Here is a 15492-nt window from a genome sequence, read left to right as displayed (position 1 = left end):
ATTATACTGTATGTCACAAAGCATTAGCAAACTATCACATTGTGTTGTCTTGATGAACATGCATCAATGACACACATTAACACAATGTGTTATGCAACTCAACATAACAGACAAAAAACCTTGAAGGAATCTATGTTGTTATCTTCCTCTCTCTACCTGAGTCTCCATGGAGCCAATTCTGTCGACATCATCACATTTAAACACACATCTCAAGGTCGCATCTCTATTGCCTTAGCTTTCCTGTCTCCCTGGGGAGCACTCAGTTGACATACATATTCAATGAGCCCTGACTGTCTAATCTCAGTGACAACAATGTAGATCTGGTCTCTTACATCAGCCTTTTGTCCTCCACGGAAACTGATGCCATCAGAGATGGAGGACTGGAAATCTGCTATAGTGTAATACTCTGCTTCCACAGCAGGGGGCTCTGGTGGCTTAGGTAACTGGAATCCCTGTAAAGCAGACGGGAGAGATGTGAGCAGCTGACATTATCATTACATTTATCTGACTAGTCTGAAGAATTGGAATCACTAAAGACATAATAAAGGAGACACCTTCAATCAATATTCCACTTCTAACACCAGTTTCAAGATGGCTCAAGGCAAACCAGAACTGTGATCACTTTTAGCTTGAAAATGTGGTTAGTCTACTTATGTATTATATCTCTATATATCGTCATCTATAATGTTTGTTTTATCACCTCTCCAGGGAGTAGAGATGTAATTTAGAATTATTGCTAACTCTGGCATCTTTACATCTTGTATTTTATACTGATGTTCATAAGCATGCTCTGTCTTTGATACATGATATATGGCTGCATATGATAATAAAATAAATATATAACAATGTTTAAGTGTGGGCAGTAGTAGATTCAGATGATAAATTACATGATGAAATGATCCTTTTGTTGTTACTGTGCTTTAATGGTTGCTATGCCTCTCGCAGTTACCTGCCAGCTAATTAATAATCCATCTCTTTGTGTTGTTATACTGATTTACTGCATTCATACTGTTTTGAAATCTTTTTCAGCAAGAACCTATGTTTGTAAAAGAAAATTCTTTAATTAATGTGATAAACGTTTTTTCTGTGCTGCTGGCAGGTTTCTGTTGAACATACATTGGTATTGTAAGGAAGCAGAGGCTTGGGGAGTGTCTTACCAAGTTAGGTTCTCTTCGTGGGGGAGGTTTTTGTCTGAGGTTTGGAGACCCTAATAAAGAAAGACACATCTCATTAGAACATATTTGCAATATCACGTCACAGTGTGTGTGTGTGTGTGTTGTGTGTTGTGTGTTTGTGTGTTTCTGATCGGACGCCTTTTAGCGGAGCTCTACCCAATTCGGTCTGGATTTCCACGCCTGACTCATCTCATCTGTAAGTCTATTTAGCCTACCTATCTTTCAGAGTGATATGATATTCGAATAGTTTCAAGCGAATATCAATGTTCAATGTGTATGTGCTGGACGGTGTCACACCCTCTAGTCGTGTTTTCAGTGCTCTTGCAAACTCTTGTAGATTGTAAATTATGTTAATAAACAATTTATTAGGCTACGGATTCGCTAGCTTGTCCAAACCGCTGGTTAGCTTGTCAGAGACCTTCTGAAGCATAAAGGCTGTGACGTTGAAGTCATGCGACTGTGGTGTAGTTCACTATAGCATACTATTTCTTTAGCAGACTTCCGGCAGCGGAGGAGTGCAGACGTGTATTTGTGAGCTCTTATAAGCTCTTATAAGATTAGCGGACTACAGCAGCAAGATGCCTCCCCTTTTCACGGATGATTACCACAAACTATTCCAGAAGATAGCAGTACTGGAAACAAAAATTCACAGGCTCGAAGTAAATGTGGAGGTAAATGGACAGATTGGGAATGAAACTAGTCTGCCGATTTCCCTTAACAGTGAAAGGGAGCAGGCTAACGGAAAGCTAACTAGCACCACCAAGACGCAGCAGGAGCTGGGTGTAAATGGCAATAAACCAACCAGTCCTCCCTAGAACTCTCTTAGTGCAAAGCCAAAGCACTACATATCACCTCCCTCAGTTTTGGGAAGACAGTTATCAGGCAGAACACAGGACCTGGAGACTTATGATGACACAGAGTGGCCTGCACTACCATCATACAGGAATGTCGCTTCAACCCCAGTACCAAAGAGAAAGCAACCATGGACCAAGGTTCCAACAAAAACGAAGAGCAAATTGCCCCAAGACACAGGAATTCTACGGAAGAACAACATCATATAAGTGGTGTTCATTTGTGAAGATTATCCTACAGAGGCGAATTCTCAGTAGAGCCCATGGTGATGCTACTTCCGGGTTGGCCTACAAAAATATCATCAGTCAGTTTGTTTCCTCTCTATTCACTTAACCTACATGTAACAGTCAAGAACTGTGCAGTTATATTTCTACCTTATTCCTGCGTGCAAAGAGACGAAAATGATGATACAATTGCTCCTTGTAGTTAGGAAGTCCACATGAGGACTCTTTTCCTTTACATATGACTGATACAGAACCCTTTAACATGAGCAAACTCACTCATGCTACTCAGAGACTCAGGGTTACACAAGTAACCTAAAGTTCAAAGCACTCATTCTCATGTCTCACTGTGGGACACGGAGACTGCTGTATTGCCAGACAACATTATGTCGATCAATGACCCCCTGCCCACATCACATAGGAGTATGTGGGTTAAGCAGGTCCACAGAGGAGCCCACACTCAGGACAACATGAGCAAAGCTTCAGGTGTTCTGCTAGTAGAATAATAGCTTTCTAGGGAGGTAGGGAAGCAATCAAAGAATGGAAGGCAGCTCCACAGCTTTCACTGGAATAAATGTTTTTTCTACAAAATGTAATTTATGGCTAACTCCATAGTAAACATGATTATAAATTGTAGTAAACAGTTATTAGAAATGCTATAGTTGATGTTGTCTTAACAATTTGTTGTTGCACACATTTTATCATTTTATATACTATGGTTAGTATTTATTGTCTAAAAACATTATTTGTATGGCTCATATAAATTTCAACTGATGATTATAATTCCATGTTAAATTGTTAATTAATACTTTGTAAAGCATCTATAAAACTTGTTTAATACCAGCTTATCAGTGTTAAAAAATGAAGATTGCCAATGATAGATTTGATGGTTTCATTTTAATGTGACTTGACAGTTTTTTTAACCACTTATTAATAGTTGACTAATTATTATAAGCATAGCCATCCAAATAAAAACAATTAACCATGAGTGTTACTGGTGCATCTATCCACGTAATGTTAATAGATGTTTTATAAATGTCTTCTTTACAAAGCTTTTGGTAATCATTAACAATATATTGATTGATATATGTTATATTGTGTGCAACAATGAACTGAAATGATTGTTAACAGTAAAATCACTACTAAGTAAAGTTTAATTAACAATACATTTACCATGCACTTACCAACACATGCTCAGAAATAAGGCACAGATATACAACAATAACCTTATTTTAAGGCTATTGTTGCATACATTATTATCTAATAGAGCTAATACACAAATACAATCTTAGTATGTGAGTTAAATGAAATAAACACACCAACCCGAACCCCACCATGTTAAATAGCCTCACAGATTAGTGTGACAAAGTAAATGTTATTAGATCACACCACCATCACCATTAGATGCACCATCAGCCATGTATCTTACCTATCGCATCAAAGCCTACACAAAAGGAGAATGACACGTCTTAATGTTTCATACAAACTCTATAAATCCTCCTCTCCTTTGCTGCAATGCATTTACTGCTCAACTGTCTCCTAACACACCACAAACACTTACCGATTTCCACTCTATGCGGCGCCACTCTCGCAACAGCTGGGGACCCTGGCTCGCCCCTCGCTTTATTTTCATTTAGGGCCGCACTCGCTGCTATTCCCAGACATGGGCTGTTGGTGTCACGGCCTGCGCTCAGCCTCCTGCCCGTCTCAGCGTTGATTTCAGCATTATAGGGCATGGGCAGGCTGATCTCGCTCTTTGAGATGTGGCGCTCTGGAGTAGTGCTACCCTCTCCATCTGTCTGGATGTCCTTCTCGCTGACCGACTTCTTTTGCAACAGGTTGCTGATCTCCATTATGTTGCCGATGATCTCTACAGGGCCTGTCAGGGTCTTCTTGCGGGGTGAGAAGTCTTCTTTCACCTTTTTCAAGTAGGAGGCAGGAGCCCAGCCCTCTTTGCCTAAGTATCTATGGGTAGACCGCATAAAGAACATATTTTTACTTCACGCATCTTAAATCACTTTACAAACCCTTTAAGGTAATGTAAAAAGAACAAAACTCTTCAAACAACAGGACACAAAAACAATGTTTTTGAACAAAACTTTCAACAACAGAATGCGAACCACAGTTTGAAGTCTTGGGTTGACTGGTGCCATCCACCTCTACTCCCACCCACCCAAACCTGCATATTACAACATCACGAGACAAAATACATTTTAAGATTAAAGTTTGCAGAAACACGGTATGTTAACATTTTTGCTGGCAACTATGCAGGCATGGGATTTAAAAGGTTTGGATGTTTACCAGGTATTAGGGGAAATGGAGGATCCAGAGTTTTTGGAGTTTGACCCATAAAAAAATCTGGTTCTGCCTTTTGTGAATCCCTCAACTGGAAGTGCAATACCACATCACCAGAGATAGTGCACTGATATTAGTTTGACCATAAATCATACCCACAACAAATAAACAACTACATTTCCAAATTATCTGGCATTTCAGTAATAAAACACACTAAATATAGCCTGTGTGTTGAAAAAAAGCGGCAATTTTTATTCGAGTGACATAGAACTAGCCAAAGGCAAGTAAACAAATTCAATAATATATGCAAGGAGACACTGTTTCCCCACATTTCAACATTCATTGTGAGGCAAAATGAGTCATTTTAGAGTGCTTTGTGAAACAGTAAGTAATGTTTCCAAATGCATCTGTGAGTCATTTGCCTTTAGGTGGGCCATTTCTGCTCAGAAGGGATGTGATCGTTTCTGCTTCCATGTTGCAGAACTCCAGCCGTGACCACAAGGAGTCCCCATAACAGAAAAGGCCCCATGCAGCCCCAATGAGAGCAGAATGACTCTGACGTACATCTGGATTATTATTTCCTGTTGGACAGTGCTCTGAAACAAGTCGTTTTGCATTGCAATGAGGGCAGAAGAGTATTTATCTAGCCAGATATCACAAATCACACAAAGGGCTTTGCAGTCTGCATATGACACTCTCCATCCTCAGGAACTATCCTAGAAAAGAAACTCCCCAACAAACTGTTTGAACTAATACACACAAATTAGTCACACACTACAAATATCACAAGTCGACATAATCTTCAGCATCTTTAACAGAGGCTCTGTGTGTATGTTTGTGTGTATATAAGCATGCACACTCCTATGTGTGCATGTGTATGTCACATGCCACGAGGCAGCATGTGATAGTAATCAGCTGTGCAGTGGAGCTCCACTCTCTTTTGGCCCCAGGGATACAAGGAAACAAACAACTGGCAGGAAATACACACTGGCTGGGTAAACAACACACATATGTGCAAACAGTATCACACACACATACACTAGAAAGCCCATGCAGGACACGTAATTGACCTGTGGAGCGCGTCATATGGGAATCTCAATATCATTACGCAAATGAGAGCTGCAGAGAGCCGCTGCCTTCCTCACAGTACTAAGCAATTATGACTATCAACAACGTCACTCATTCACAGCCCTGACAGGCAAGAGAGAATAAAATCTGGTGATGTATTTTCTAAGTCACACATTTTTCATCTGTTAAACAGGTAGAAGAAAAGTTTTCCAGGATCTTATTTTCACCTTAGAAAACAGGTGTGGCAGGACAATTTTTCTCACGTTTGTTGTTGTAATACTCATTTCGACCACTAGACCTTGTGTTTAAAACTGCATGGAGAAATGAAAACTCACCTGGAGAAAAACATGAATGCTTTTAGGCCTTTTTATAAAATGTAAAGGGTAGTGTGAGTGATGGACAGCTGGAGCTTGAAAGCAGGCTTAATTGCCACTTTTTGAACCTTTTATTTCAAAACAAGAGCGCCATCTAGTGGGTTAAACAAATCCAACAAATAGTGATGCATTTCCTTCTCTTGTGGCTGAAATAAGTAAGTACAAAAACAAACATTTGACAGTTTTTTCACATGCCAAAACCTTTTTTTTTCACATTTCACAGATAAGAAACATATCCTGGTAAAACCCTTTTTCACCTCTTCTTACATCATAAACATAGAGGAGAAAACAATTTAGATCACCATTTTTCTTTCGTCCACACTATGCAATTGCGATAAAAACAAAAACACTGGACAGATGCCATTTATCTTACTTTGCTGCTATGAGCTGATGAGCTGAGATTTTTTTACTCACCTGATGTACCACCAGCCCTCCAAGTTCTTTTGGATGACCTCCACGGTGACCCCTTTCTCAAAGCTGACTTCATCCTTCCCTTGACTGGTGTGTGGCTGTATGGTCATGTATTTCTCCTCTGGAGTTTGAGTGGGGTAAAAGAAAGAGAAAGAGGAGCAGAATGAGTAAGCTGTTATCATTAAACAGTCTTACATTGAGGGGTTGGACCACTGTATAGTTTACATCTTTCCAGAGGGCCTTATGAGGGGGAAAAAATGGCGAATGTGACCTACTTAAAATGCTCTGACTATTTCCATACCAACACAAACACAACCTTCTACCCCTTCTTGTCCTACACAATAATAGCAACTGACTCCCTCTACTGGCTAAACTTCTCCCTCTTGCTGCTTGCTTCTTACCCTTATTTAAGCTATTTGGACCCTGAGTCGGTGTTAATTTCTCTCCAGAGGGAGATTCCTCTTTCAGCAGCAGGCCTACATCAGGGCCTCCCTTGAGAAGATAAGATATTTGGACCAAGTTCTGTCTTCTCAGATCCCTATCTAACCACAACTCCTCTCTCACGCTCTGCTAGTCTTCCAAGACCCTGTAGGGAAGGAAAGTCTACAGTGGGCTTAGTGGGGAGCAGGAGAAGGTTAGCAGATTTATACACACCAAGACCCATTTTCATTTCTTATTTTTACCCCGACCCATTTTTGTGCCTTGCCTGTCAGAACCATAGGTCAGAACAAAGTTACAAGATATGATGTGTCATTCACACTCAATGATGGCGATAATGTAAACAGACACAACGCATTTGTTGCTAGAATCTGAGCAGCAGTATCAAGTCAAGTCAAGTCAAGTCAAGTCAAGTCAAGTCAAAGTTTATTTATAGAGCACATTTAAAAACAACCTCAGTTGACCAAAGTGCTGTACAGTTATTAAAATAGAATAAATCATACACAAATAGGTATAAATAAAAACAATGAACAATAAAACAGTAAAACAATAAAATGAAATAGAATAAAATAGTAATAAAAACTCAATCCAAAACAGAGTTAGAGATTAAAAAAAAAAAAAAGTATCACATGACCGATTGCTTGGCTGACTTGGCCAGCAGAATCTAAATAGTTAACTCATTTAATAATATATTATTCAACAGCTAGTTCCAACCAAGTAATTTGATTGGACAAGAGACATTCCGTGAGTGCTGATGAGTTTATGAGGTTAATTAATTGAACAGTTTTTAGCAAATGTTATCATCTTATCATATTAGAGTGTGATAACATATAAACAGCCAACTGCCTGACCTGGCCAGCGGCTCCCACATCTCCAAAAACATCTATAACACATTAAAGTAATATGACACAATGGTTGTCACAATTTTTTTGTGTGCTGTTTTTTCGCTTGTGTTGTGCTAGCTGACATCTCGCCAATGATCACAAAGATATGCCATGAAAAACCTAAGTTTGGAGGGCCATACAGCCTTGCCATTTTATCCAACACCTTTACACCAAGAATCTTGACACCTTATGCTCACTTGTGAATGCCCAGTGCTAGAGGCAAGGGGTATATTGGGGTAGGCACTAAGACCAAAGAGGAAGAGGAGACAAAATCCTCCCAGCAGTGAGGTCATCAGTGGACAGCCCATTGGCTTATTCCAGTGGCTGATGAATTGGTATTGTATACAATGGAAGAAAAATGATCTATAATGCGATAACTGAGTGATAGTTAGAGATTTTGGACATTAAGTTGTATAAAATACTTGCCAGTAGTGTCGTGGATGCAAAGCCACCTTACTCCGGTGTCGGAGTTCTGGCCAGTTCTGATCATAGAATAGATAGATGCTAGCAAGCTAGCAGGGTCACCAAACTACAAGGATTTACTCCAAAACTACATGCACACTAAAAGGTCACCCATTCCACCACAAAACAATAATCCTTGTTTATATCAGAAACCATATTCACTTGGCACTATTTTGTTTCTTAAAAAAGGCAGCATATACAATGAAAGTGTAGTAATATCACTATGCGCTGCAGCCAGTACATCGAACAGGCCCGCGTATGTATTCTACAATCAGAACCGGACAGACCTCAGACACCAGAGCTCAGAGAGTAAGCTACTGGCAAGTATTTCATACAAATTAATGTCAAAAATCCCGTACTATCCCTTTTAATGGCAGAAAATATGACAGGAGACAAAGAGAAAGAATTGGCTGTGAGAAGGGATCGAAACATGTACAGCATTAATGAGTTGGACAGGACAGAATCTGACCTCAGATGCTGCTGGTAATATGATTGTTCAAGGAAATGTGAGGGGCAGGGATGATATCTAAGAAGAAGAAGCATGTGTGGTTATTAATTTAAATGAATGCTTTCAATAGGCGGGGTAGGTCCAGACGGCGGGGATTTAAGTTCCTCTCCTGCCTGTCATTGCAGAGCAGCTGAGGTCAGTAATGTTGAAGTGGAATGTTTGGCCCTGAAGCTCAGCTCGTGAAGCATGTTGTGTGTGTGTGTGTGTGTGTGTGTGTGTGTGTAGATATGGGGCGAGTGCTTACAGATGGATAGGGAATAACAAATGGGATAGCTTACAGGAGAATCTGGAACGTCTACATACTGCGTGTGTTTATTATGTTTGTGTGCATTGATGTACTACTAACAAACTCTTTGACAGTTGGTGTGTTGCGATGTATCATGCAGTTGCTTTTAATTCCCCGAGGACAGGAATAAAAGATGAAACATTCAATTAATCACATTTATTAATCACGTCTGTGTATGTGTGTGAGCTGTACACGTGCCTCAGCGTCCATCTGTGTGTGTGTTGGCTGCGGCGTCACACTGCAGGGACAGAACAGTGAGTTGAGAGGGCGGTCAGTGGGATTCTATAAATCAGATTAGGGACCTGCTGTAAATAATAGCACTCTGTGAAAGCATAGAGCTCTGCCAGCACGGAGGAGGGAGGAAGGCTCATATTGAACCTTAGAGTGCAGGACGACACCCCTGCCGAGCAGCACAATGAGGTCACCTCGCCGTCAGTAGCCAGTCGACACCCCAAGAGAGGTCAAGACACCCTGACCTAGCTTTGTGTCACAGCACGGGGGAGTCAAAAAGAGATGTGCTGTGATTTAATTGGAGTCTCAAGCGCGCCTTTATTTTATTATCAAGATCTCGGGATCACGTCCCGGTCTTCTTTATGAAGCATAACGTAAAAGGCAAAGAAGTCTTTGTCAGCAAACGGGCTGCAGAGTGTATGACTGCTCTCTTCCATTAGCAAATTACATCCTGCGAGAACATAAATCCTACGCGATCGCTCTTTGTTTTTGTCCTTTGCCAGTGCTACTAAATCAAACTGTATCTCAAGTGTCTGCACAGAGCTGTAAAACCTCACTCACACGTTTCTTATCGCTAGCTCAGCAATGCATTATCAGGCAGGGACAGTAGTGTCTCCATTCACAAAGGAGAAAATGGGGATAGGGAGAGAGTGGGAAAGATAAGAATAGGAGAAAGGTGCAAAGACAGAAATTTTGAACAGGTCAAAAATCAACTGCTAGAACTTTAAGGATAAAATTTATCGACTCTTTCTTGCTATATATGTATATATATATATATATATATATATATATATATATATATATATATATATATATATATATATATATAATGTTGTGAAAAGCATTTTGTATTTGAACATTTCTGCATACTGGGTCTATTAACAGTCTTGGCATTGCATAAACTGGGTATGACTAAAAAAATGAGAGTATTCAATGAGCTGATTTTATACATATGTGATGATGTAGTAGCCCTTTCATTATAGTGAGACCATTTTTCATTACATTCATCAACATTACCTTACTGTATGAATGTTGATTTCTTAAATATTTTTTAAGAATTCTCAAGTGATCAAATATGGTTTAATGGTATCAACCCAAACATTTCTGTGACATCATTGAGCATGGGAATGGCCATCATATACTTCATAACGCTTTAAGCCTTTTTACACTCTATATGTTCAAACTTTAAACAGGAGCCTAACCAAAATACAGTGTTTTTAAGAGATTTATGACTTGAAAAGTTTGACACACTGTGCAGGTCCCAGCTTTCAGATGACCACTGCTATGTGGCATCTACTGCTCTCTCCCCCTAAAGATCCCCTACCTCTACCCCGCCCCACCACCATCCCCTTTAAAAATGACAAAATTGGGTCAATGCTGGTCTTTAAGGGTTAATGCATAGGAAACTGAACGAAGAACAGAGACAGACAACGTGTAATCGAACAATATGTGAACAGACAGTAGTACAGTCAGAAAGTGAAGAGTGGTTGTGAATGAAAAAGTTGGAAAATCCACTGAAACGATGTTGGACATGACTCCAGTCAGCAGCAGCTGCAGTTCTCATGGTGAGACTATTTTTGATGGTGGAAAAACAGCTACTGGCCCAGAAGCCGTTAGCTTGTTTGCAATGCAGCCAGTAACACTCACTGCCATGTGAAAGTCCTCTGTCCTCAGCTTCTCTAATGTCCTCTGTAACCCTGTGTGGCTTTATCACCAATGAATCATAACGGTCACACAACAGTGTTTTCAACTCACTCTAATCTAAACTAAACTAAGGCTGTCTTACTGTTAGGCAGCAATACTGTGTGCAACAAAATGGTTAAAAATAGCCTGAACTCCAGTACTTGTGGTGTACAAAGTTGTTGATTCAACCAATCTTCATATTTTTTGACCATCTGAGGATGAAATGTCAATGGTGAATAACCCAATGATGTATTTCATATACAGTACAGCTAAAACAAAAAACAAGGCTTTAGAATTTGACCACCTTTACAATATTAAGCATTTCTGGTGCCTCGTAATAACATTACCAATGCTTAGTCATGCTATGTCAGCTGTGCACTGTGAATCCCTGAATGTTCTGCATGTTTGAGATTCAATAGATGTATGTACGTTTTTTCTCTTCCAAGACAAAACCACAAAAAAATTCAAATATTTTAACTACAGTCAAAAACCAGATGAACAATCATATTTTCAACCCAAGGCAACAATCAATTGTGTTGGTATGTGTTCAGTTACTATTTCTGAACTAGCACTGTGTACAGGTTGTTCATTTAAAAAAGAAATAAAACTATTTTGTTTGTACTTTTTGCCATCGCAGCGAAAGAGGAATCAAATATAATTTTGTATCCAGTATTGTGGCTATATTAAAATACAGCACCACAACAATTTGACCTCAAATAGCACCTCCACCCTACAAAAGTAAAACGGTTGGTGTCTAAAAAAGTAAGTGCTGGAATTCAAGCACATGGCCTCCAAAAGTGTTTCATGCCCTCATTCTCTGGTGGCGACAACTAGCCGGGTGACTCATCCACGCTCTACAGAGGTTGAGGTCTGTGTGATTAAAACCAGTCCACAGATCGGGCTGCTGTCCCACTTTCACACTTTCCACCGGCTGGTTCGGGGCCAAGCCTCACTGTTCTGGGAGACTTACAGTATCTTGTTAGGTAACAAGGTTGCCAGTTTGAATTCTTAAATCAGCTATGTGTTGGAAGTGAATGACTAACATTCCCCTGTCAACTGTTATTCTTCCCCACAAAACCAGGATTAATATCATGGGTATGTGGCCCTGTGTGTAACTTAGCCTGCATCAACTGCCTGAGTCTGGTGACTATATGAAAATATGTCCTGTATGTCTCTGTGTGTGTTTTTAGAAGCAGCAGCAGCCCCAGTTGTTTCTCTACCAATATTAAGATAAGAAAAGATAAGATAAGAAATACTTTATTCATCCCAGCAGAGAAATTTAGGTGTTCCAGCAGCCAACATGCACACAACACAACACAACACAACACAACACAACACATGTATACATACGTATTCCACCTATACAGAACATGAACCCACAATACATAGCCTAGTTTCGAGGAAGTGGAATGGATGGTCCATGTGCATTAGTAGTTGTTACTCATAGATAACAGTTACAGCAAGTGTGCAAATATATAGGTGTGTAAATACATAAACAGGTGTGCAAATATACATGTGCAAAAATTCATTCAGTATTTACCATTCAGTTTGGTAAATACAGTATAAGCAGCTAAGCTAAAATTTAAATAAATATCAAAAAAAAAAAAAAAAATTCTGTCCTTACTAAAAGGGGAGTCATTATAAAGTGCAATTGCAGTAGGTAAAAATGTATTCTTGAATCTGTCCTTTTTGCAGCTTAGCTGCCGTAGCCTCCAACTAAAAACACGTATTAATCTCCTGTACAGTGTAACTTACTACATAGTCTCTAAAGCATTCAACCTGTGTTTGCCCTGTATTAAATCTCCTCTGATGAATCACTAATGCCTGCTGTCTACTGGTCTGGGTGACCAGCCAGGCTACACTAGGATAATGAGAAACAAAGAGTGTTTGTAAAGGTTTTACAGAGGTTGCACAGGTCCAGGAACAGCTTCCATAAACATATTATAACTATGTCTGTTTGAAGCCCTAACTGACTAAGTCAGGAGCCAGACAGGTGTCTAACTGAGAGTCTGAGCAAAGTTTGAATTAAAAAGACTCTGCCCCAAGAGAAGTATTTTCTCAGACGTAGACTCATGTCTCTCTTTCAGCAATAAAGCAATAATGACTCGACGAAACCGCAGCTCATTTGCCAAATGCTAACATTAAAAGCATGTAAGGACATTTTCATGTTTGTCTTTTTTTTTTTTTAAAGAATTACAAGCAAAATGCAAAAGCCATTAAGAGCATTTTAAACCTAAGGGAGCTTGTTTTAATTAAGCAGCAACAGTGTTATATAATCATTTATGTTCACATGGCTCAGTGGCCGTCAAGGTTGTTGCGTTTGTGCTGTGGGAGCCGAATAGCCTTAATTATCCAAATCTGTTTAATGCAGTCCAATTATTTTGCTGCTCTGTGTGAGCTGAGGAGCGTTCCAAGTTTGATGGAGTGAGATTTGAGGTTTTACTGTCAGGGCTGACTCATGGCCACCCAATATGCTGCTCCCGGTAGATACTCAAGGCCAGTTGTTGTTGCTGGCTGGCTAGTGAGGATGTAAATGAGCTTGTTTACCATGTGGCTGCAAATTATGTGAGTAAAGGGGAGTGAAGCCAATCGGAGGGGCTCAGCAGTCCTACTGTATATTTGTTTGTGGGGAAGGTGTGTACTGTATGTGTGGGTGAGTCAGTTTCAAGCCCCTTTCACACATGTATTGCAACACTAAACACATCCAGACTGAACAACTGGCGGACAGGACAAGAGAACAGGGTTCGTGTCCTGTGTGGAAACAAAAGTAAATTACTTTTTACGAAACTTTAGTGGCTCACGGGTTGTGAATTACATTTTGTTACCTAACTTACATTTTTAAGTAACTTTCGTGGCTCACGTCACCCTCGTAACTACTTCACGTCTGGCATTTACTTACATTTATTTACTGTTTAAGCTGTCTTTTATAACGTCTTACCAGGAAGCTTTTTGCAAACCTAGGTCAGTGGTTTTGTAGCATAAATTCACAGAACTGCAGCCTACTCAACAGCCAAGAACCGTACGTGTATGTGTAATGAAGTGTGTGCTATTTTTAGAACCCTCCACAGTACCAGGAGCCGCGAAACGCTCGTATGTGTCATTATGGGTGGTTTTTGTCTAATCTGTCGTTTAGGTTGGAGATCTTGTTGTTCCTGGAGGAGCTGGATGTGAGAATGCAACTGTCCCGACCAGCAGGACAGAAAGAGAATAATACAAACATCTTAAGATGAAGAAGAAGGGTCATTTACATGCACACACCATCGACAATGTCTAACTGTAGAGAAAGATTGGGAACTTCTGTTGGTTACAACGAAAGTTACATTTTTGTCAAATTAAAAAAACTGCAATATATAAGGTTGTTTATGACCAAATTACAATCTGCCTACATAGCTTTTACATATTGTCCTGCCCTCTGTACAATATACACAGGCACCAATCCTTACCTAAACCAAACCAGGAATCCAGTAAGTGAGAACATGTCTGACAAGGACAATTTCCTATGAAAGACAATTATAGACAGGGCACGGAATGGATTCTCCAGATGTGAGAAACAGGCTTTAAACCCTTGATTATTGTGTCTTTCTATTACAATTATCAACATTTTACCACTTCCAATAACATTTTATGTTGCACTTTTATGATAGAATGAATTAGCTTACGTAGTAGCTAAAATTGGGTCATGTAATGACATCCGTGGCAGATCTATTAATGAAACTGTAAGATCTGGTTGAAAGCTCATGAATAACTAGAAAAACTGTCCCTTGAGATTGTTTTGCCACACATGATCTTTCCAAGAGCGAACAAACACACTAAAAGTTTCCATCTATGAATGCATCTGTGGTATATGTATACGTGCTAACAATAATGCACTATAGTGCATGTGTCCAAATGCATGAGCTGGCTGTGGAGAGAGAAAATGACTCATCGTCTGGTTCCTTGTGGCTACGTGTCTGGTTTTGTATTGATGTATGCATATGCTGGCCCATCTATATGTATGCAATCTGTATGTGTGTTAGTGGATGTGTGATCATTTTCTTCATGTTCACCTCTGCTCTGCTGGCGGTTGACTATACCCCCGAGGGTCCAGCGGCGGTCCAGCCTCTTCAGATGTGCCTTGCGTCTCTTAGTTACTGATGATGATGAGGAGCAACCAAAAGAAAAACAAACAAACACATGTGGAGTTAGTGTAAGAAGCAAAAAGTAGAACAAAGGCAAGAAAGTTGGGATTAGATGCACCAAAATACATTAGATTATCTCTTGAAATGATTAGCTGGGTTTGTAAGTATTTTAGCTGAGGAAAAATCAAATGCAGAGTTAGCTGCTGATCAATAAAAACAACCAAAATGTATGTGTTTTTAAGATTTGTTTACACACAATTTCCACTGTATATGGAAGTGGAAACATATGTGTGTAAATCGCAATTTTGACGCCATACTTAGTGTTTTAGGATGGATTACAGCCAAGCTGTGAAGTCAATGTGGCAGTACCTTAAAGCTGCATTCGTTCTAATGACCAGCATTGGGCGATTCCACTGGTTGAAAAAAAGATGTCCAATTGTATAGAAGTCTATGAGAAAATTACCCAACTTCTAACTTGTTTTATTA

The 15492-nt window shown here is 39.7% G+C and overlaps 1 protein-coding gene across 5 annotated transcripts in view; it reads right to left on the bottom strand.

Annotated features, from left to right (window-relative positions):
• sh3pxd2aa (SH3 and PX domains 2Aa) overlaps positions 1–15492 on the bottom strand; it is a 144498-nt gene that overhangs the window by 10334 nt on the left and 118672 nt on the right. For 3 of the 5 annotated variants that reach the window (XM_059329820.1, XM_059329834.1, XM_059329851.1), the window contains 6 exons: positions 14935–15018; positions 6400–6517; positions 3810–4213; positions 3678–3692; positions 1158–1207; positions 333–452 (listed from right to left, as the gene is read on the bottom strand). In XM_059329820.1, coding sequence (XP_059185803.1) covers positions 333–452; positions 1158–1207; positions 3678–3692; positions 3810–4213; positions 6400–6517; positions 14935–15018 — 791 coding nt within the window. The remainder of the gene's footprint in view (positions 1–332; positions 453–1157; positions 1208–3677; positions 3693–3809; positions 4214–6399; positions 6518–14934; positions 15019–15492) is intronic. The other 2 variants (XM_059329827.1, XM_059329842.1) reach the window with 1 other exon arrangement.

Source organism: Centropristis striata, chromosome 1 (genome assembly GCF_030273125.1).
Source record: "Centropristis striata isolate RG_2023a ecotype Rhode Island chromosome 1, C.striata_1.0, whole genome shotgun sequence".
NCBI lineage: Eukaryota > Metazoa > Chordata > Actinopteri > Perciformes > Serranidae > Centropristis > Centropristis striata.
The sequence above is the reverse complement of the archived record's forward strand: the minus strand, read 5'-3'. Positions and strand labels throughout refer to the sequence as shown.